This window comes from Callionymus lyra, chromosome 9 (assembly GCF_982586985.1).
Source record: "Callionymus lyra chromosome 9, fCalLyr1.hap1.1, whole genome shotgun sequence".
Taxonomy (NCBI): Eukaryota; Metazoa; Chordata; class Actinopteri; order Syngnathiformes; family Callionymidae; genus Callionymus; species Callionymus lyra.
Window position 1 is genome coordinate 15952938 of NC_141826.1, and position 20889 is coordinate 15973826.

General features: G+C 39.0%; 2 protein-coding genes across 3 annotated transcripts; one reads left to right on the forward strand and one right to left on the reverse strand.

Annotated features, from left to right (window-relative positions):
- Positions 1–550: 550 nt before the first annotated feature.
- rnf20 (ring finger protein 20, E3 ubiquitin protein ligase) lies at positions 551–13015 on the reverse strand. 2 transcript variants are annotated; one of them, XM_087798899.1, is made up of 22 exons: positions 12934–13015; positions 12482–12656; positions 12345–12413; positions 11524–11622; positions 11298–11445; positions 10445–10630; positions 10263–10378; positions 9991–10137; positions 9842–9916; positions 8385–8504; positions 8139–8318; positions 7939–8074; positions 7756–7877; positions 6528–6684; positions 6185–6464; positions 5986–6103; positions 4439–4588; positions 4159–4371; positions 3803–3928; positions 2538–2678; positions 2313–2417; positions 551–1116 (listed from the first exon to the last, which is right to left on the reverse strand). In XM_087798899.1, the coding sequence occupies exons 2-22, from the start codon at positions 12644–12646 to the stop codon at positions 940–942; spliced, it is 3030 nt and encodes a 1009-aa protein (XP_087655025.1). In that variant the 5' UTR covers positions 12647–12656; positions 12934–13015; the 3' UTR covers positions 551–939. The 2 variants fall into 2 exon arrangements, with proteins under 2 accessions (XP_087655025.1, XP_087655024.1); XM_087798898.1 differs by having other exon boundaries at positions 6185–6684.
- A 2964-nt stretch (positions 13016–15979) lies between these two features.
- aldob (aldolase, fructose-bisphosphate B) lies at positions 15980–19894 on the forward strand. The gene is made up of 9 exons (XM_087799434.1): positions 15980–16123; positions 17129–17241; positions 17322–17533; positions 17614–17668; positions 18103–18263; positions 18333–18416; positions 18487–18661; positions 19333–19532; positions 19723–19894. Exons 2-9 carry the CDS (start codon positions 17130–17132, stop codon positions 19816–19818), a joined length of 1095 nt encoding a protein of 364 aa, XP_087655560.1. The 5' UTR covers positions 15980–16123; position 17129; the 3' UTR covers positions 19819–19894.
- The last annotated feature ends 995 nt before the right edge of the window (positions 19895–20889 follow it).

The window sequence follows — 20889 nt, forward strand, 5'->3', positions numbered from 1 at the left end:
GAATATTGTTTTGATTGTTTGAGCGCTTTGTGACCCTGGTCTGGAAAAGCGCTATATAAATACAAATTACTTACTTCTTACTGACTTACTTTAGTATTTAGGGGAAACAAGTTTTCATAGTTTATAAATGGCTGATACATACATTACTGGCGAATTCAGTTGTTTTTTTTAAATTTCAAATTTGACTTTTCGTTTTTTGGCTTGACAGCTCATCACAACAGTGACAGTATATGGAAAAAAGCAAGTCTATAAGAATGTTTGTAGCAGAAGCTAAAATGCTAACATGCTACCCAATGATTCAGTGATGGTAGACCGAGTGAAATTTGAATGACAGCTGAACTATCCCTTTAAGCCCCAGCTACCTAGGGTAAGAGGGGGGAATAGCAGGTAAGTAAGTAAGTAATTTTTATTTATATAGCGCTTTTCCAGACCAGGGTCACAAAGCGCTTAAACAATCAAAACAATATTCAATAAAGTATATACTTTAAAGGCCAATAGTAGCTTTTCATTCATAGTTACTACTCGTGTTCACGTTATACAGAATAGCGGTTTGCTCACATCGTTTTTATTTACTGTAATTTGGCAAAAAAGTATCAAACAAAACAACAATGACTCAGTGCAGATTTGAACCTTTTTTTTTTTTTTTTTTTAAGTTGTAATTTAGAAAAAAATTGAAACGACGACCAACATGTACACACGACAGTTCTGGAGGAATGTTTATGGTGATTTTCAGTTTACCCAAGATGCAACCGTCTGCTTCCCAAACACACTTCACACACACACATGTACACACACACACACACAGGTTACAATCAGAATCTCCTGCCCCACCATGGGGGGCGTCTGAGTGGGAGCAGCTGATTCAGTCACTGTTAAAAACCTAAATATTAAAGCGTTTAAGTTCAAAAGCCACCGATTGGACAAGGGAGGACGTTTCTTCTATCCGATGTAGATCCGGTGGAAGTCGTTGGCTCCGAAGGCGGCGTTGCACTTGGGGCACTTCCTCTGGCGCGTGTCGTAGCGCGTCTTCACGCACTCGAAGCAGAAGACGTGGAAGCACTTGGTCAGCACGGCGTCCTTCACGCGGGAGTTGCAGCACGGACACGTCAGACGAGCCTGGGGAGGGAAACGAGTATTCAGGATTCAGAGGCTGAGTTTGTCCTCAGATGAATGCTTCTTTAATGGTGGACTGTAGTATCTGGGGCAGCGGGGGGAGGCGGGACCACGACCCGGGTTACATCACCGGGACCGCCGAGAGGGTCCTGTGATTACAAGTACGCTAACACACGAGCGTTTAGACCAGATTTAAGCTAAAAGACACTTAAAAACCCGTCGTTCTCCTACCGTTTGTGACCGTACTCTTAATATTTTCCTTCTGTTTCATTACAGTGGAATATAGGAAAGAATGCTGTATCCTGTGTCGACTAACTATTTGGTTTTGTGCATATTTGTATCTTTCAATACTAGGTCAACTTTAATAGTACCTCGTTACATATCTTTGTTTTACCTCCTCTTATTTGTACTTTTAAATATTTCTTCTCCCTCAAAATAAGTGGGGAAATAATTTGTTCCAAAATATTTTGTAAAAAAGTTTTCTTAATATACTTATGTAAATGATATAAAAAAGTGATGCATTTTTTTTCATATTTATGTTAATCTTATTTGCCTTTTTTTAAGCTAAAATGTGGCCCCAGCTCCATATCAGTGGTGTTTCAATTATCTTTTTAACATTTTCTAAAACATTTTAAAGAAGGTGTTTTTTGGCAAAATAGGTAAAGCCATTCCATAACTAAATCTAATAGCATTGACATATATTAGATAGATGAATACATAGACTTTATTATTCCCTCTGGAGATCTCCTTCCTAGTTAGGAGTTTGGAAAGATCGGTTAACAAGTTAACAATTTTATCACTTTAAAATGTTATCTCTGGGTCAAGGTGACCCGAAGGCCCCGAAAACAAATGTTTGTGGTATCCCTTTTGTCGTCTCTAAGTCAAGGTGAATCACCTCCCCCACTGCATATGTATTAATGGAAGCAAGGAGACAACACAATGGATACCACAAATGCATTTGTTATCCGGCCTCCGGGTCACCTTGACCCAGTGATAACACCACAGTTAAAGGGACATTTTTTACAGGACTGTCGCCAACAGGAAGTGTGATTATGATTCAATTAACTGTGTTTGTTCCATCATTTAATTACCAAACCTTTGATATGAGTTTTACTCGTGTTGAAAGTCGTATTATTGTTGACATAGTAACCGTTAGTTCGCTCTAGAAAACAGGGAAACAAAACGGATGCAGGTCGTACCTTGTACTCGCTAATTTCCTCGTTGAGGATGTCGTCGCCGTTGCTGATCTTCTCCGCTGGTTTCTTGGCCTTCTCAATCTTCCTCCTCAACTTGGAAATGTCCTCCTGGAATATCCACAGAAACATCATTGTTTTTGCAGCTCGAACGAATGACAAAATGCGTGTTTAATATACATGTTAAAGGACTTGTGTGCGTTTGTGAGGAAACCGTGTTTGGTTCTGTACCTGGGCTCGTCGGCCATTAAAAGACTCCTTCTCCCTGGACAGGCTGTTCTCCACCACCTCCTCCCTGACCAGGCTGAGCCGCTGTTGGACCTGCTCCAGCTGAGACCGCACCTCCTCGGACAGCAGCGCCGATTCCTGAGCCTTCGCACAAAAGTTAAAGTTGAATCCGATTAACACATATTTCTATGGGATCTCCACACTTGAAGATTAACATCTATAGGAATGTGTCGTAGTAGCTTTCGCAAGACAAATGACCCAAATATGGACCAAACATGCATGTTTAGAGTGATAATCTCTCGTTGATTTTGGCTTCACATTGACAAATTAGTGGGAATTTAAAACACACAACAGAAGCTGGTGAAGAATGCAGTCGGTCAGGTCAGCTTCAGGAGTGAACTGGAGGTGAACTCACGAGTGTTCCTCAAACAATGCATCCTCTCTTACTGTCTGGGGTTGATAACACAAGTGGAGCATGTGCCACTTACTGGTGAATACTTTTTTATATAAAGAATAAATAGAGTATTTGGGTTTTCTTACACACACAACTAAAGCTAACAGTGACTCTGATATTTTAACATAATTTAAAAAGTATAATAAAAATAAATAATTTCAGTTAAACGTTGAATAAAAATGTTTAATTCAAATATTAAATAATCAACCCGATTACTGAATCCTGAATTACTTGATTAGATTATGGATGTTTGTTTTAATTCTTAACAAACAGCAACAAGACATGAATCTTCACAAACGGCTTCTGTGTCATGAATAGAAAAGTTTAGAGCTTCCATCAACTCATATTAATGTCTTTTCTGCAAAACTCCCTCACATTGATCATCGTTCACAGTCAAAGACATGCGAGCGATTAGATTAGTTTAATAACCCATGATTTTGCCTTTAAAATTTAAATTTTCTCTACTAAAATTTACATAAATAGTAGTAAAATTAAGTATTTGTTGCTTATCATTCACAGATTAAGATGAAAACGGAAATAATTTATAATCAGAATAACAATTGATTTGTTGCCAGTGATGTAACAGGATTATTTTGTGCTGAGATTGCAGAATAAAATAATGATGTAATGAAATAAAATAATAAAATAAAACTATATACAATATAAGGTAAGGTAAGGTAAAACTATATCCCTCAGGAGGTATATCATATGAATATTCTATTAATAATGATTAACTGGCATCTTTTTTGAAGTTATCGTTTCATGTTTAATTTAAAAATGTATTCGTAGCAATGTAGAATAAAACTCTTGTTACCTTTCGTTTATTCATGTCCAGCGCTTGCGTCCTCAGCGCTAGTTCCCTTTCGGCAGTGCTTATTGTGCCCTGCAGGAGGCGCTCCTTCTCCTCCAGCTTCCTGACCACTTGCAGCTGTGCATCGACCTGGAGTCGGACACAGGAAGTGATTAGAAACGGAGACTCATCGTCCAAACCGACGCCAGATAAATGATTGTAGCTTCAGTTAACGATTAGAAAATGTATCTCAAGTGCTTATAGCGTCAGCGTCACTCATAAGAACTTCATGTTCACTTCATAATTTGTAAGTTTATGTGAGAGTAATAGACTTTTTGTTATGCGTTTCATCTTCACGTGCACTCGGATGGCGGCCCGACCTGAGTTTTGAGCGTGTGCAGCTGGTCGGCGAGCTCCTCCTTCTCCTCTTTGAGCAGCTTGTGGATCTGGTTGGACTTGATCCGCTCGCTCATCAGCTTGAAGTTGGCGTCGTCCTTCTCGCGCAGCTGCTGCATCAGACGAATGTTCTGTTCCTGCATGTCCTCGAAGGCCTGCCCCGTCACGTCCATCTCGCTCAGCAGGGCGTCCTCCTCCTGTAGGGGGCGTCAGAGGTTAGCAGGGGGTGGGGGGTCAGGATGGAAAGGAAGGCCGCGAACGCACCTGTTTGGCTATCGACAACTTCTTGTTGAGGATGTCGATCTGCTCCTCCACAGAGCGGATCTTTCTGAGCGCTTCTTCGTCCGCCATCTTCTTTCCTTCCCTCCTTTCCCGCTCCTCCAGCTCCCGCAACCTCTGTCGCAACTCTTCTCCCTGAGAAAGCAGACTCTGTTAACCAAATCATTCACGACTGTGCTGTGGCTGTAGAAAAGACTCAATACCAGGGTTATAATCAAATTTCCTAAGGCACCCCATTAAATTAAGGATATATTGATACACCTAAATATCGGGTTTTTTTTGTTTTGCCTTTGATTTTTATGATAGTTCTTTGATGGTTTATAATTCAATAAGTGCGTATAAAATGGATTTTTTTTTTATTTTGCCTTTGATTTTTATCATAGTTCTTTGATGGTTTATAATTCAATAAGTGCGTATAAAATGGATTTTTTTTTAATTTGCAATCAACATGCAAATATATACTGCGTTTGTTAATTTTGGCGTTGCAATTAAACCTTCGTCCGCTAGCTGGCAGGAACAATAAAACCCTGCAAGATCTCGGAGATGACTGAGGACGAGAGGATACTGTCGATACCAGATATTTTGATTTTAAATCAAATGAAAGCAGTTACGACTTCGTCAAGAGTCATGTGGTCTGTAAATTCTGCAACACCAGAGTCAAGTACTCGACAATACTACACATATATCCTTGTCCCTACAGTATCCCAGTATATTGCAATATAATGTATCGTTTCCCCCTGTATCATGATACATATCGTATCACGAGATTCTTATCAAAAAACACATCCAATATTATATGCAATGACTCTCAAGTGGGGCAGTGTAGCCAAAAGAAAAGAGGGAATATTAAAAGAAATGGACATATTATGAAGTGAAAATAATGTTTTTTAGCTCGTCTAAATAATGAACAAAACACTGACACATTCCTACATGATCAGATAATTAATATAATTTCATTCTGACTCATTGACTGAATAAACTGTCCTTGTCCTGGTCTGAGATACATGTAATCGACAGCAGGGGGCAGCATACCGTAAAGAGAAGATTCAAAATGATTTTAAAACTGGTCTGAACATCTCAACTTGTGCATAACAGTTATTGGGCTTAAATAGTAGAAATAATTTCATACCATTGCAACAGAATTATAGCTGGTCCAGGTATTTGCTCTCAACTAGAGCCCATGTTTCAAACTCAAGGCCCAAAAAGTACTTCTACCAGCCAACAAGATGGTTTAATCAAAGTAGATTAATGTTAGTTTTGTGACCTATAAAGATGTGTTTAATATCATATAATGAACAAAGAATATTTATGACTTTATAAACAGAGTTAGAAAGAAAAAAAGACCGATGTTAAAGGATATTAATGTGTTTGAAAAAGGATAAAGAAGATCATTTAGATAAACTGAGCCTCCAAGAATGAAAACACAAGATCATCAGACTTACTTCTCGTTAAAGAAAGTTCTGTAAATAAACATTGATGACACCCCTGAACTACAGTCACAACATTGATGTAGGCGTGTCAACTTTGTTTACCTCAGACTTGGCCTTCTTCTCAGCAGCCATCAGCTGGACTTTGTCTCTCTGCTCCTTCGGTGCGGAGCGGTACATGTCCAGGAGCAGCTTCATCTCCCTCTGAGACTCCTGAGCCTTCCTGTAGAGTCGCACCGACAGGTCACGTGACTGACACATGGTGACTAAGGAAGCGATCCAAGCTTCAACAACCGTGACTTACTTGAGTTCAGCTCTGGTGATCTTCAGCTGCTCAATCTCCTTCCTCTTGGACCCTCCGACCACAGTCGGTCGCTCGTTGCTGGACTCGTCCGGAAGGTTGCTGCTCCCCGACTTCTCCTCCTTCAACATGCTGCTGCTGCCGCGAGTCGGCCTCTCCTTTTCCTTCTCCCGCTCCTTCTCTTCTTTCTTGACCACCTCCTTCTTCTCTTCCTTCTTCTCCTCTTTCTCCTCCTCCTTGACTGTGGCGTCGGCTTCAGGCGTGGGCTCGACTTTAACTGCGACTGCAGGGGTGAACCAGACGATCAGATGTGACTCACTCAATGATCGGTGTGACCACGTGGTACCTGTGCTGTTCTGAGCAGAAGAGTCGTTCTCCTGCTCCGTCTTGAGCGCGGCTTCTCCAGTTGTGGCTGGAGTTGCGGGAGACGTCGTCTCCTCCTTCACCTCCATCTCTGTGCTTGACTGGGATTGGAGGATGGCGCTGCCTTTGGCTGTCCGGACCTGCGGGAGAGAAGATGATTTGAAGGATGGGATGGGAGTAGAGATTCCATCTTTTACTTGAGTGAGAGAATTCATGTCAACTGTGTGAATTCATTCTTTAGTCCAACCTGACAAACCAGTAACGGGCCACATAATTCTTATTTACTTAACAGTAAGTACGAGTCTGATAGTGATATAATTATCATTGTTGGACTTTAGATCCATTTTATTTATCTCTGTGTTTGTACCGTTTCCCCAGATGAATCCCATCAAATCCCTTTCCCTCGACATGAATCTTACTGTTATCAGAAGCCATTGTATGATTGAAAACATCTATATCAATTGAAAATATAATTACACCGACATATCGCGATATTGTTTAACAATACTGTATCAATATATTAATCAGCACTGTGTGATTATTTTTCTTCTTCTTTTAATCAGATTTATTTTTTAAGGTTTGTACTTCAAATGTGTGTGTATATAACGTAATCATTTGATTTTTTGATTTTTATTTACAATTAAAATCATTTTGGTGTTGCAATTAAACTTCTGGTCACTAGATGTCAGTACGTCCTCTGCAGCTAAAGAAACAATGTAATCCAGCGGGATACCCGCGATGACTGAGGACGAGAGGATACAGTGGACTCCAGCATCTTTTAAAGCTTCGTCAAGAGTCATGTGGTCTGTAAATTCAGCAACACCAGAGTCAAGTGCTACAATACTACACATATATCCTTGTTACTACAGTATCACAATATATCTTGTCATTGCCTTGTATTGTAATATTTATCGTATCACCCGATTCTTGCCAATACACACCTATATTTTAAGATCTATTAACTCTATTAAAAGCTGGAATTTTTACAGGTCACCATATCAACATGAACAATAATTATCTCTTAATAAAAAATCAGGCCAGATTTTGTAATTATAATTAATTTAGGGTCACCAATTCCCTTATGTTCTTCTTTTTTCTTCTCTAAACAAAAATCCAGATTCACTACTAAACAAGATCGAGCTTCAAACTCGAGACCTTCTTGTTACTAGGAGAACTAACTACAACATTAAGATCTTTTATGCCCGACTGACCTGGTTCAGTTCCGCTTGCGTCTCTCTGAGCTTGATCTTGTATTTGACCACCTCTCCCTTCATCTGCTGGTTGTGTGTCTGCAGCGTGCTGATCAGATGTCGCATCTCTCGATTGATGGGACCTGAGAAGTTGAGAAACATTTAGTTCAAAGATCCACTGACTGAGGGATTTGAACCACTCACCCGCTTGTTCATTAGCAGCCAGCGTCTGCTCAAATTCAATACGCAACATCTCGTATTCTTTCCTGACCTGAGCCAAAGTGTCTTCCAGCTGAAACACCTCGGTGCGAACTTTACCCTGCAGCGCCTCCTCATCGTTCTACACAGAATTAAACACCGTCAGAACTAACAGGCCTGCGTTGGCGCCATCGTCTCACACTTGCCTCCATGTGCTCGAGCTGCCGGAGCCGCGCCGTCCTCGTCGTGTTCAGACGGGCGCGCGTTTCGTCGAGTTGACCCTTTAGGGTGAGCGACTCGTTGTACAGGACGGAAAACTGGGACTGCAGACATCGATACTCCGAGGTGTCTCTCACCACACCCTCGGCTCGACTCAGCAGCTCCGCCTGAATGACACCAAAACACGATTAAAAGAGTTCGCTGAGGAAAAGGGATGGTTTTGAGGAGCGCACCTTCATGTTGTTGTTCTCTTGGACAACGCTCTGCAGGTCCTGCTGCAGCTTTTGAAGCTCAGTCAGACGATTATCTGCCAGCTCCTGGTTCTCCTCGAGCTCGCTGTCCATCTCCTCAAACTGTGAGGAGATCAAAACCATTTAATTGAAAATACTAATAATATAATTGACACAATGTTTTCTCTTAATTCAGATCAAAATGAATGACCCTGAGTAATATTTCCCCCAAAAATAAACATAAAATGAATATCTTTATATATTGTGTGCCTTCTTTATTAGCCAAGATTGTGTCATGCCGAGTGGAAAGAATGAACAATTCATCATTTGCAGGAAATGATCTTGAACCAACAGAAACATTTTGGGCCACACAAAAGTGCATACGTGAGAAAACAAGTTTCACAAGAGCACAGCCTGAAGCATGAAAACAAAGGTATCTGTTGTTCTCATTAAACAAGTTTGACAAAGCAGCACACATTTCAACAACCATATTTTGGTGAGAACAAGAGACTAAAAGTAGGTACTCATCCATTTTGTAATCTTATTCATCTTTAAATGGTGATTTCCTTTTTGAACGCCTAGTCTCGTCAAGATTGGATCAGCAAATAATATTTATTTTTTCTCACGCACTTCATATCTTTCCTACGTCTGTTGAGCTCAGCGAGTTAATGTTATGTCTCGTGTTTTGGAGTTTTATTTTTGATAGAGCAGTGATATCGTCACCTGATTGTTTATGCATGCAAGTATGATTAAGTAACCAATACTAGTTTGGTTTTGTCTGGAGGCACTGTTATGCTGAATTTTAAAGGCCTCATATTTTTTTTTTATATTGAATTTTAAATGCTTCGAATTAAAAAATATTGAATAATTGAAATTGAAATATAACAAATATTGAATAATTGAAATCAAAAGGTTAAAAATATTGTTTAATTGAAATTAAAATATAACAAATATTGGATAATTGAAATAAATTCAATATTCTGATAGAATTAATCCATACTTTTGCCCCAGAAACCAAAACATGTATCCGACAACTCAAACTTCTACTTAACTACTACGAAACAAATGAATCTGTTTGGTTTATAAAGAAGGAGGAAAACGACGTTACAGACGAGGTTGGGGACATAGCTTGATCAGACCTACTGTTGTATATTTTAAGAGGGAGTATAATCTGTGTAACAATGTAGCAAATGTCAATGATAGTTTGTGAAAGTTTTATAAAGACTGCAAGGAGGGATTATGAGAGCCTAACATGTATTTGAATAATGAAAAATCAAACTATTGTGCGGACTTCCATTGTACAAAAAAAGATTATCTTCCACACTAGATGGGAAAGAGTGTGTTAATGTTTTTAACTTTTTTTAGACCTGCCTGAGCAAATTAATAAAAGCTTAAGAAGAGAAGATTTTTGCACATTTTTTTGCATCTTTTATACAAAACAAGCTTTGTTCTGTTTGTACCTTTCTTTTGTTGATGGTAATGGTCCCACACACACTACTGGCTTCACCACACACTTTGTAGCCTTTGCTATTCACCTGGACACAAGACGAGAAGATCGGACAGGTTGAAAAAACAAAATAAGAATTAAAAGAAGATTAACTGCACTTACTCTCTCTAGTATTTCACTCAGATGAGCATTGAGTCGGTTTTCTCTGCGTCTGATTTTCTCCATGTCCCACTGGAGCTCCTCAATCTTCACCTGTAGCTCGCTGACGCGCTGGTCGGCTTTTTTGGCGGCACGGCCAAGAGTTCGGGACTGACGGAGAACAATAACATAACTTAAACAACATCAATAAGGATGCATGTGTCATAGTCTTGTGTCTTATGAATCATAAAAAAAAAATTGGAATTGAAAAGAAAATCTCAAGATATAAGTTCTACCTCGCTGGTCATCTGACCGTGCTTCTGCTTCAGGTCCTCTGTCAGCTGCTGGAGTCGTTCATTTTCCAAGCTCAAGAGGTTGTTCAGTTTTGAGGCCGTCGGCCACATACTGCCCCCTGAAAATGAAAAACTGATCTCATTATCCTAGAGACATATAATAAACCTTCCTGCTCCGATCTTACCGACTCCAGAGTTGATCTCTGTTCTCAGTTGGTCCACGGTGCCCTTCAAACACTCGTAGATCTCCACGACACAAGTAGCTTGTTTCTGGCTGGATTCCACTCGCTCCTGCAACTCAGCCTCCATCTCTTCACTGGTGCTGCTCGCCAAGGTGGCCAGAAAGGAATTGGAGGTCTCTCCCTGGTGCCCTTGGTGACAAGAAAAAGTTGCAAAGCTTGTTTATTTTTTCCCCCAAGATTGTGAAGGAAACAACACAACCAAGTCGGTTATTTCTGTATCAATAGTGCGGTAAAAGGCAAATAAAAGTAGTTCTAATATAAATAACATAAATATAATGGGAGACAAAAGCCACCATGGGATGTGCCATGCCCTCTCCCAACCTAGAGATTAATGCTAAACTCCCAAAAAAGAGCAACAATTTAAAGTCTAAAGGAAATAATAACTACAGTATGGCACTCATTTGCAACAAATACTAATGAGTGTAGCTCATGCAAACTACATAAATTGCAATGAGACTATAACCACTGTCCATTTAAAGCCTTTCGGTTGTTTTATTTAGGTATACAATGTTTTAGACATCACCAAATTTATTTTACCAACGCTACACAAATGTGTTTTTCATTCCTCACAATGACAATTCCATGAATCCACTGAACTAAAGAGAATGCTAGTAGAGGAGACGATGAGGCGAGCAAGTTGTATTAAACTTTAACATAAACTAATACAGCTTGTAGGCAAAATAGGTTATAAAAATACAAGGTGTCTCAGATTAGCGTGAGGGAATATGATGGAGAAGAATATTTAGCAGATATTTATGATGATATGAAACAATCATCATTAATCAACTCTTGGTACCTCTGTCCTTGGCCCTCTCCTGGTTTGAGTCTCCATCAGGCTCCGGAGTGTCTGGCTTGAGGCTGCGTCCATCAACAGGTGGAGATTTCTCTGGTTCACTGTAAGATTGGTCGTGACGTCGGACGGTGAGTTTGATGTTTTCATCAAGCTAAAAAAAAAATGAACATGGTATTTTATTGACAGGGAGGCATTTGCGTGCATCGAAGCTTGTAAGGTACCGACTCACCTGGTTCCAGTATCTGTTGAGGATGAGCAGACTGGCATCATCAGTAGCCTGTCGGGTCTCCAGTCTCTCAATCCGCTCTCGCAGTTCATCCTCAATCACCTGTATGTTACGACATATAAAGAAATCACTAAATAATCAGGATTCCTGGGGGTATTTGCAAATTTAATTTCATGATTTTTTCTGCCAATTTAGACGTATATCATGCCCATGTTCAAATGCAGATACATAAATACAAACATTTGACACACAGGATGTAAGTAAGTAAGTAAGTCATTTTTATTTGTATAGCGCTTTTCCAGACCAGGGTCACAAAGCGCTTAAACAATCAAAACAATATTCAATAAAGTATACATTTTAAAGATCAAGATAAAACTGATAACACAACAGGAGTTCCAGAAAATCAAGGAAAAGCCTGAATAAATAGAAACGTCTTAAGATGTTCCTTAAAGGAGTCAGTAGATCCATCAAGCGCAAAGAGAGAGGAAGATTGTTCCAAAGCTTAGGAGCAACAGCCTGAAAAGATTTCTCTCCTCTGGTCCTGAACCTTGTGCGTGGAACCATAAGTAGATTCTGATCCACAGACCTCAGAGCCCGAGCTGGGGTGTAAGGCTGGATCAGATCAGTGATGTAAGGAGGAGCCTGACCATGAATAATGTAGCCTAAGTTCCTTTTCTTTTTGCTCAAACTCTGTCTCAACTTTTGTTCCATTAAGTTAACATAATTTCTTACACCTCTGAACATCGGAGTTCATTCTTTTTCCACGTCATTTCATGCCTGAATGTTTACAGAATCGATTCAATAAGGGGGTACAATTGACATACCTGTCTTTGGTCCAGTGCTTCTCCCAGCTTACGGTTTTTCGCCTGCAATGCCTTTATGTCTTGTTCTTCCTGGATCAGACACATTCAATTCAGTTAGAAGTTTTTCTTCCACTTTATCGTATTATGAAGTTGCTTACCGAGTTGGACACGCCTCCGAGTTTGATCACCGTTTCCACAGCGGTGCTCCCTCCAGCAGCTACACCTGGACCTCCGTCTTCACCATCCCGCTCCCTGCGCTTCTCAGCCGGCGCCCCGGAGGATGAGGGGCCGCTGGGGTCTCCAGGACGCTTCAGACCCGACATCCTCGGATACCTGGAACGCCAAAAATGACTTCTTGGTTAAATAATGACTGGTGTTATAATGTTTGAAACACAAATAAAGAGCGATGATCTCGAACAACTGTTCAGTTTTACTTTTAAACGCTGGGGAAACTAAAGCTATTGCTGCTACTACCGCAGGGCTAACTGTAGCTTCTTGCTAACAGAGCCTAATAACTGATGAAACTGTCCCAAGGACACATCTGATCGTACAACCAAATCTACTTTAACGGTAGCATCGCTAGAGTTTAATATTGACGTTGGATCCTTGCCTGTTTGACCAAAAACGTTGTTTTTCAACGTTGATGTGTCTGCGGATGTTGATGTTGCGGCTTCTGTCTGACGGAAGCGATAAAACAAGTGACACGTCGGTTCACTGTGACGTCGCCCCCTTAAGGCGTGGAGGAGTTACTACAGTCACTGTTTTGAATCTGAGTTTGAAACAATAGAATAAAAATGTTTATTTTGTTGATGATGATATGGGAAATAAATGAAACATTATCTTTCTTCTTTTTTTTTTAAATATCATACCTTTATTATTGCAAAGCAATTCACATTAATACCCAAAGCAATCCCTGAAGTAGTAAGGTAAGGTAAAACTTTATTGATCCCTCACAAGGTCTCCTTCGGGAAATTGTTTTTTCCAATAGCCACAGAAAATACAGCAATTTTTCATAAAAAATAAGTCAAAATAAAATAAGAACAAGAACAGAGAGAAATAGGTTAGGTTAGGTTAGGTAGAACTTTATTGATCCCTCAGAAGGTCTCCATCTGGAAATTGCTTTTTCCAATTAGACACAGCAATACAGCAATTATCCTTAAAAAAAAAAAAGTAATTATAAATCTAAATAGAGGCAGTCTATCATATTCCAAACAAAATAATCTAAGAAATGTTTAGTAAAATCACGCACCATATCAAGTAATTCCTTAACTCCATAGGTCAATATTCTTCAGGGACCGAATACAATCCTAAAGAATCAAACATTTACAGTATCTCACCTCTCCAAAAGATAAATGATTTATATATTTATAAATGTATTTCTTGTGGAAATGGTGAAAATGCAGCTCATTTGTTTTTTCAATGTAATTTCTCTGCAGCACTAAGGTTGTATGTACATGACTGGATACACACTTATGTAAGACTGGAACACTTTTTTATGGGTTGGTTTCAGATAACAAATAATATGAATTCATATAATTCAATTAAATAATCTTTGACATCCTTTGTACATATTTTACTGACAGGTGTAAATATAGAGGAGTGAATGTTGAATTTCATGCATTATATAAAAGTTTTTTTATTTTCTAAAGAAGTTACACAAAATGAGGAGAAAACAGGCAGTGAAACTGTTCACTTATAGTATGTATTATATTATTATTGTATTATAAGTATATTTTAATGCTTTTATTTATTTATTTTTTGCCATTAATGTCATTTTCTGCATTTATTTATTTTTAAAGAGAGATAATAACAATACTTCTGGATGCTGGGACAAAAGAACCATTGTGGCCCAAGTGGGTGTTGAAAGATGGAGTTCCGACAGAACCGAAGACAGCCAGACTAGGGAAAGTCTCCGAACTTCATTGTCCAGCCAGACAGCTGGGGAAATCATGTATAAGGGAAATGGATGCATGGGAGTGGCTGATAACCTCGGGCAATAAAAAGAGTCACTCTGAAGCTTATGTTTTGAAAACATAATTGCTAATATATATTTAGAAAAAATGAAAAAAGAACAGAATGAATAATATGTATAAAAAGCGAGACTCCATATATTATGACACGTGAAAACTGTATATATTCTAAATTAAATTATGAAGTTCATAAAAATGGTCCAACTGGAAACTCATTTCAGGGTGAAAATGTTAAATTAAACATTTCCTCTTTTTAAGTCAATTAACTTTATTTTCTTGTGCAACTTGTATTTTTATCACTTCTTCATTTGAATCAATAGCCTGAGCTGAAGGGATCCGTTTGTTTTAGTTTAGCCTGATTAAATCCCATACAAGTCTCCCACCCTTATGTAAACCTTTACTGAACTTTGACCACCTATATTAGCCCTGAGGGGACATTGGACGAGCCATAGTCCAGATTGAGCAAAAAGAAAATCATGTCTTTTCAAATATGCTGATATAATCAGGTAGACTGGTAAGAGAAACACGTGATTGAGGATGTTTCAAATTCAAGTAAAGAAAGAAGTGGAGATTATTTTGCAATATTTTATATTTTCAGATTTACCTACGAGGCTTTTATTCTCTTTTTTTTTTAATGAATTACTATTTTTAACTATTTGGAAGCCACTTGTTGAACAAGTTAATGGTACAATAAATACATTTGTTGTGAAAATATACATTTTCCAAGAGAAAAATCAAGCAAAACAGACTCAGTGACAGAGATAAATAAAGAGGTGATAACCTATTATTTGAAGGTTACGTTTTCTATGACAAAAAGATTCATAAACACGGATAAATAAAGAAGTTCAAACGCAATTTTAAAAATATAACTTTTTTACCTACTGTTCGTTCCTTTTTTTAAATTAATTACTATTTTAAACTATTTTAAAGCGACTCTCTCATCAGTTTAATGGTAAATTAAATAAGAAATAAATGTGTGGTTGAAAGTTATACGTTTTCCAATTCCATTAACTTGCTCAACAATTGAATGGTAAAACAAAAATAAAAAATAACAATGAAGTTGTTATTAAAAACAGTACGTTTTCCAAGATAAAAATATAGATAATAAATACTTTATACACAGATAAATAATGCGGTGGAAACATGTTTTAAAAATATATATTTTCAGATTTACTTATTGTTTGCTTATCTTATGTTATATTTATATTTACTATTTTAGACAAGCGACTTGCTAAACAAGTAAATGCTAAAATAAATAAAATGAACTTGTGAAGGAAGAGAATACGTTTTCCTAGAGCAACAAATAATGGCGTATATTTGTTTAAATTATCTTAAATTACGTTTTTACTGCTCACACTTTTAAAATCGATCAAAACCTTACTTCTCATTGCAACAGCAAAAAGTTATGAAGAGTCCGCGATGACGTATGCACCGCTTGGGGGGGCGTGGCCTGACGTCACGCACGTCACTGAACACTCGGGGCGATTGATTTTGAAAACTTTGTTCAGACAATAATGTTCTCTGTCCTCAATGTTTTTTAACGTCAGCCTGTGTTAAAGGTTCAGGTGCGAACACCGCCCAGTTTGTACGCCAGGTTCGTCCAATTGCATCATCGTGGACGTGCACGCCCCCCCTCACACACACACACACACACCCCCACACACACACACACACACAGACACACACCGCCACATCACGAGCGCCTCCTCCGAACTTCCGAGGCGCATAAATACAGCCTTGTGTTCCAGGATCTGTCTTCTCTCTCAGTCCAGCTGCTGCCGGAATCCTCTTTTTTTTTTGCTGACGACGCTGTTCGACTAAATCTCTCAGGTGAGTTCGACTTTCGCTTGGTTCTGCACATGCTGACGTCACACGTGGCTTCTTTTGAAAACCACAAACCGTCAAGTGGCTCCGTTTAAATGAGGTTTTGCCAAAAAAAAACGTTAAGTTTAAACAAGATGAAAAGTCATGCTTCTGAAATTACACACTTTTTTAAAGTGGCTTTTTAAAGTTTTTTTCTGCACATTACGTTACCGTTTATCTATTGGAGGTTAAAGTTCCCCCTGATAATTATTGACAAACGTGACGCAAGAAGCTGCTGGTGTTGGATAAGAAAGTTTCTTTGTCATACTTCTTATTATTTATTTCACAACCTGTTTTTGTGGGTGTGTATTGACAAGAATCTGACGCTACGATACACAAGATATACGAAATGATTGTTTTTCTTTATGTATGTCATAAAAGTTTTCTAATTCTGATATTGCGACATAATAGCGATATTGCGATAGAATAGAATAGAAAATCTTTATTCATCCCCAGAGGGGAAACACACTTTTACAACAGCACAGTTGAAAAACTGTAGGTACAAGGACATATTTGTAGTATTGTCGAGTACTTGACTCTGGTGTTGCAGAATTTACAGACCACATGACTCTTGACGAAGTCGTAACTGCTTTCATTTCATTTTGAAACCAAAATATGTCCAAACATCAGCTTTAAAAGAGGCAGGAGTGACCGTATCCTCTCGTCCTCAGTCATCGCAGGATTTTATTGTTCTTTTCGCTGCAGAGGACGTAATGACTGCTGCCATCCCACGGCCTGAAGTTTAATTTAATTACTAAAATGCACTTTTCTTTATGTTAATTGTACATTTTAAAATGAAGATTTTGTTGAATTATAAAGCATAAGAACTGTGATTAAAAATAAAATTGCTTTGAAAGACAATAACAAATAAAGTTGACTCATTGCTGTTGCATATCGATGCAGTGTAATGAAGGAATACTACGAGATATATATATATTGATGTATGAATATTCTCTCACACCTCTTCTCCAGGATGACCCACCAGTTCCCATCTCTGTCTGCGGCGCAGAAGAAGGAGCTCTCCGACATCGCTCAGAGGATCGTCGCTCCGGGAAAGGGAGTCCTGGCTGCAGATGAGTCGACAGGTGAGCGTCCGCAGGCGACAAGTTCACGAACACGACCTTGACTCTTGTTCTCCATCCCCTCCACCCCCAACAAAAAAAAGGCACCATGGCCAAGCGTCTCCAGAACATCAAAGTGGAGAACAGCGAGGAGAACCGCCGCTACTTCCGCAACCTCCTCTTCACCTCCTCCGAGTCCATGTCCGACTGCGTGGGCGGAGTCATCTTCTTCCACGAGACGCTCTACCAGAAGGCGGACAACGGCAAACTCTTCCCTCAGGTCATCAAGGACCAGGGGATCGTGGTCGGCATCAAGGTGAGCTCGAAGAAACCGCTTCAAGGTTTTTAAATAATAATTTAAAAAAATCTTCATGGTCGTCGTTCTTCTGCTCTCAGGTGGACAAAGGCACGGCTGGTCTGAACGGAACTGACGGAGAAACGACCACACAAGGTGAACTTAACATTTATGAATCAAACATTATATTTTAACAATAAAATGAATAAAAAAAACACTGTTTTATGACTATCAGGAGTGAAATGGAAAAATACACAAAGCTAAGACTCAACATTCCTTCACTTCAGTCGCAGACTCGTGATCAAAATGTCATAATCGTGGATGATGTTCCATGGAAGAGTATTTCCTGACTAGTATTCCGGTCCTTAAGCTGTAGATTTACCGACAGGAAGTAGAATGCACGACTTTGAATTGAATTTTGCAAAACTCCTCATGAGTACTTGACTGTAAAACCAGATGCAAGATGTTGGATTGTTGAACATTGTTGACCTACATTTGTAAAAATACTGCTAGTTTTAAAATTAAATCTGCTTCTCTACCGTTAAATTGGTCTGTCTGACCTTGACCTCCGTCTCTCCGACACTCTCCAGGTCTCGACGGCCTCTCCGAGCGTTGTGCCCAGTACAAGAAGGACGGCGCCGACTTCGCCAAGTGGAGGTGCGTCCTGAAGATCTCGGACGGCTGCCCGTCATCTCTGGCTATCGCCGAGAACGCCAACGTCCTGGCCAGATACGCCAGCATCTGCCAACAGGTGTGTTTTATATAGGGGGCCTCAATTAAGTTTTTCTTTTTTCTAAAACGCCTTCGACTCGTCCACCAGAACGGCCTGGTACCGATTGTGGAGCCAGAGATCCTGCCCGACGGCGACCACGACCTGCTGCGCTGCCAGTACGTCACGGAGAAGGTGCGTTCTGAGTCGATCGAAACCGATCGGATGTGATGTTGACCGGTGGGTTTTTTTGTTGGGGTTGAAGGTTCTGGCTGCTGTGTACAAATCCCTGTCCGACCACCATGTGTACCTGGAGGGCACCCTGCTGAAGCCCAACATGGTCATGGCTGGACACTCCTGCACTAAGAAATTCACCCCACAGGAGGTTGCCATGGCAACGGTGACCGCACTCAGACGCACCGTCCCCGCCGCCGTCCCCGGTGAGATTTGCTTGTTTATAATATATTAATTTCATACATATATTATCACATATACATTTATATATTATATTGATTTTCATTCATACAATAACGGATGGAAAATGAATACAAAGCTGATTAAACCCCAGTGTAAATAAACAAATTAATACTAATCCATAAAAAAAATACAGCATTAATTCTATTCAATTTGTTTTACCCTAAATAATCATAAAAAGTGTCAAAATATTATATTATCCATTTTTCCAAGAAAGTCAACGTTTGAATGGGAAGACGATAGAAAAGGTAACCAGTTGTTGGACTTTGAACATTTTTTCCAGTTCAATGAAATGGCATGTTTGGCCTTTAAGAAATGAGAAATTATTAAAAAAAACTCTTGTAATAATGTTTCTTGCAGCAATCATAATGTGTTGATCTTTCTTTTTTTTGTGTTTATTGCTTAATTTTTTTAATTTTATTATTTCTTTACTATTTTTATATTATTATATATATTATTTTTTTAAATTTGTGTACAGTTTTTATAATTTTATCTAACATTGTTTATTTTGTTCCATTTTATTTTGTAATTTTCTTTTATTTGTTTACACATTATCTTATTGTTTTATTTGTATTGTTTGTTTTAATTTTATTTGTACCGTTTGTTTATTCAAATGTGTCTTATTTTTTCCCCGCAGGCATCTGCTTCCTGTCCGGAGGTCAGAGCGAGGAGGAAGCCTCCCTGAACCTCAACGCCATCAACAGAGTTCCCCTCCATCGCCCCTGGAAGCTCACCTTCTCGTACGGGCGTGCACTCCAGGCCTCCGCCCTCGCCGCCTGGCAGGGAAAGACCGCCAACAAGGCCGCCGCCCAGCAGGCTTTCTGCAAACGCGCCACGGTAATAAACTAATAAGAATGAACCCATTTTTAAAAAAAATCTTTATCGATCACACATCTTCTATCTACTCAAGTTTACAGCGTTGCGCGTCAATGATTGTCGTCGTCGTGACGCACTTACATGGAGCGCCGGCTGATCATTAACCTGCAGACTTTGTCCTCACTTGTTGTTTTTTCCCCTCTCCCTGCAGACCAACGGCCTGGCGTCCAAAGGAGAGTACAATCCCTCGGGCTCGGCCGACGTCGCCGCCACGCAGTCCCTGCACACGGCCAGCTACATCTACTGAACGCTGCTGCACACGGACCAAACAAGAAGAGAGAAACTTCTGTTTAAAAATACTATGAATAAATGTGACCAAACAATTTCTGTGTCCAGGAAAATAATCATTTCTAATGCACAAAAAAAGAAAGGGGTGGAAAGTAACCGATGAATTGACTAAAATTATTGTAGGATTTTTTTCTTGTTTACTTAGTTTGTTTTTTAAATTAAAAACTTAACTTATTTTGCTTGAGTACAGCATGTTTTGTTGCAGTTCATTTAAATCGTATTACATTAAAAATGATTCAAAATAGTTGTATAAAATAATAGATGCTGGTGGAAACATGCCTCAGGAAATATTTAAATGTAGTTTTTATATTGATATTCAGTTGTTTTTTTTACCTTGACTGATGAAAGACAGTAGCTACTTTTTACATTAATACGTTTTATTTTTGGAATTTAAATTTGAGTAATGATTTTATAAAGACTATTTTAGTTTAACCAGTAAATTGAGCAAATCTGGTTTAAAAGAAAAAAAGGTTTGGGCAATACATGTATATCATTTTAAAGAGAGGGCCTTAATATCTGGATATGCTCATAATGGTCTTAAAGATTTTCTTGATCGATACTTGTAATTAATGCTATGCTGCCATCCGCCCAACAGGGGGCTCCCGAGTGCCTTGGAGTCTTAACAAAAACAACCTCCCTCTCTTGATCTACTTGTTAAAAAAACAAAATCAACTTAATTAAATGCGCAGGAGATCAAAGTACATATCGTTGCATTCAAGAAAAAGTAAATGGACTTTTAAAATGTGTTTAAAAACAGTATAGACTCGAGTTGAGACTTCAAACCACGTGAATATTGGGAATAAACCCCAAGGAAACTTACGAAAATGCAGGTGTCGGGTATGAAAGCAGAAAAGAGATATAGTGTGAGGTAAACAAAGTCTGTCGTGTTCGGAACTGAGAAAAAAGCAATATTATCGTCTATAAACCAGTCAAGATTGAGACAAATGAAAAGTATCTTCAGTATTTTTGTTTAATTATCATTAGAACAAACCAGCAAAAGTGCATTAGTAACATGTTTTTTTTCAACTGT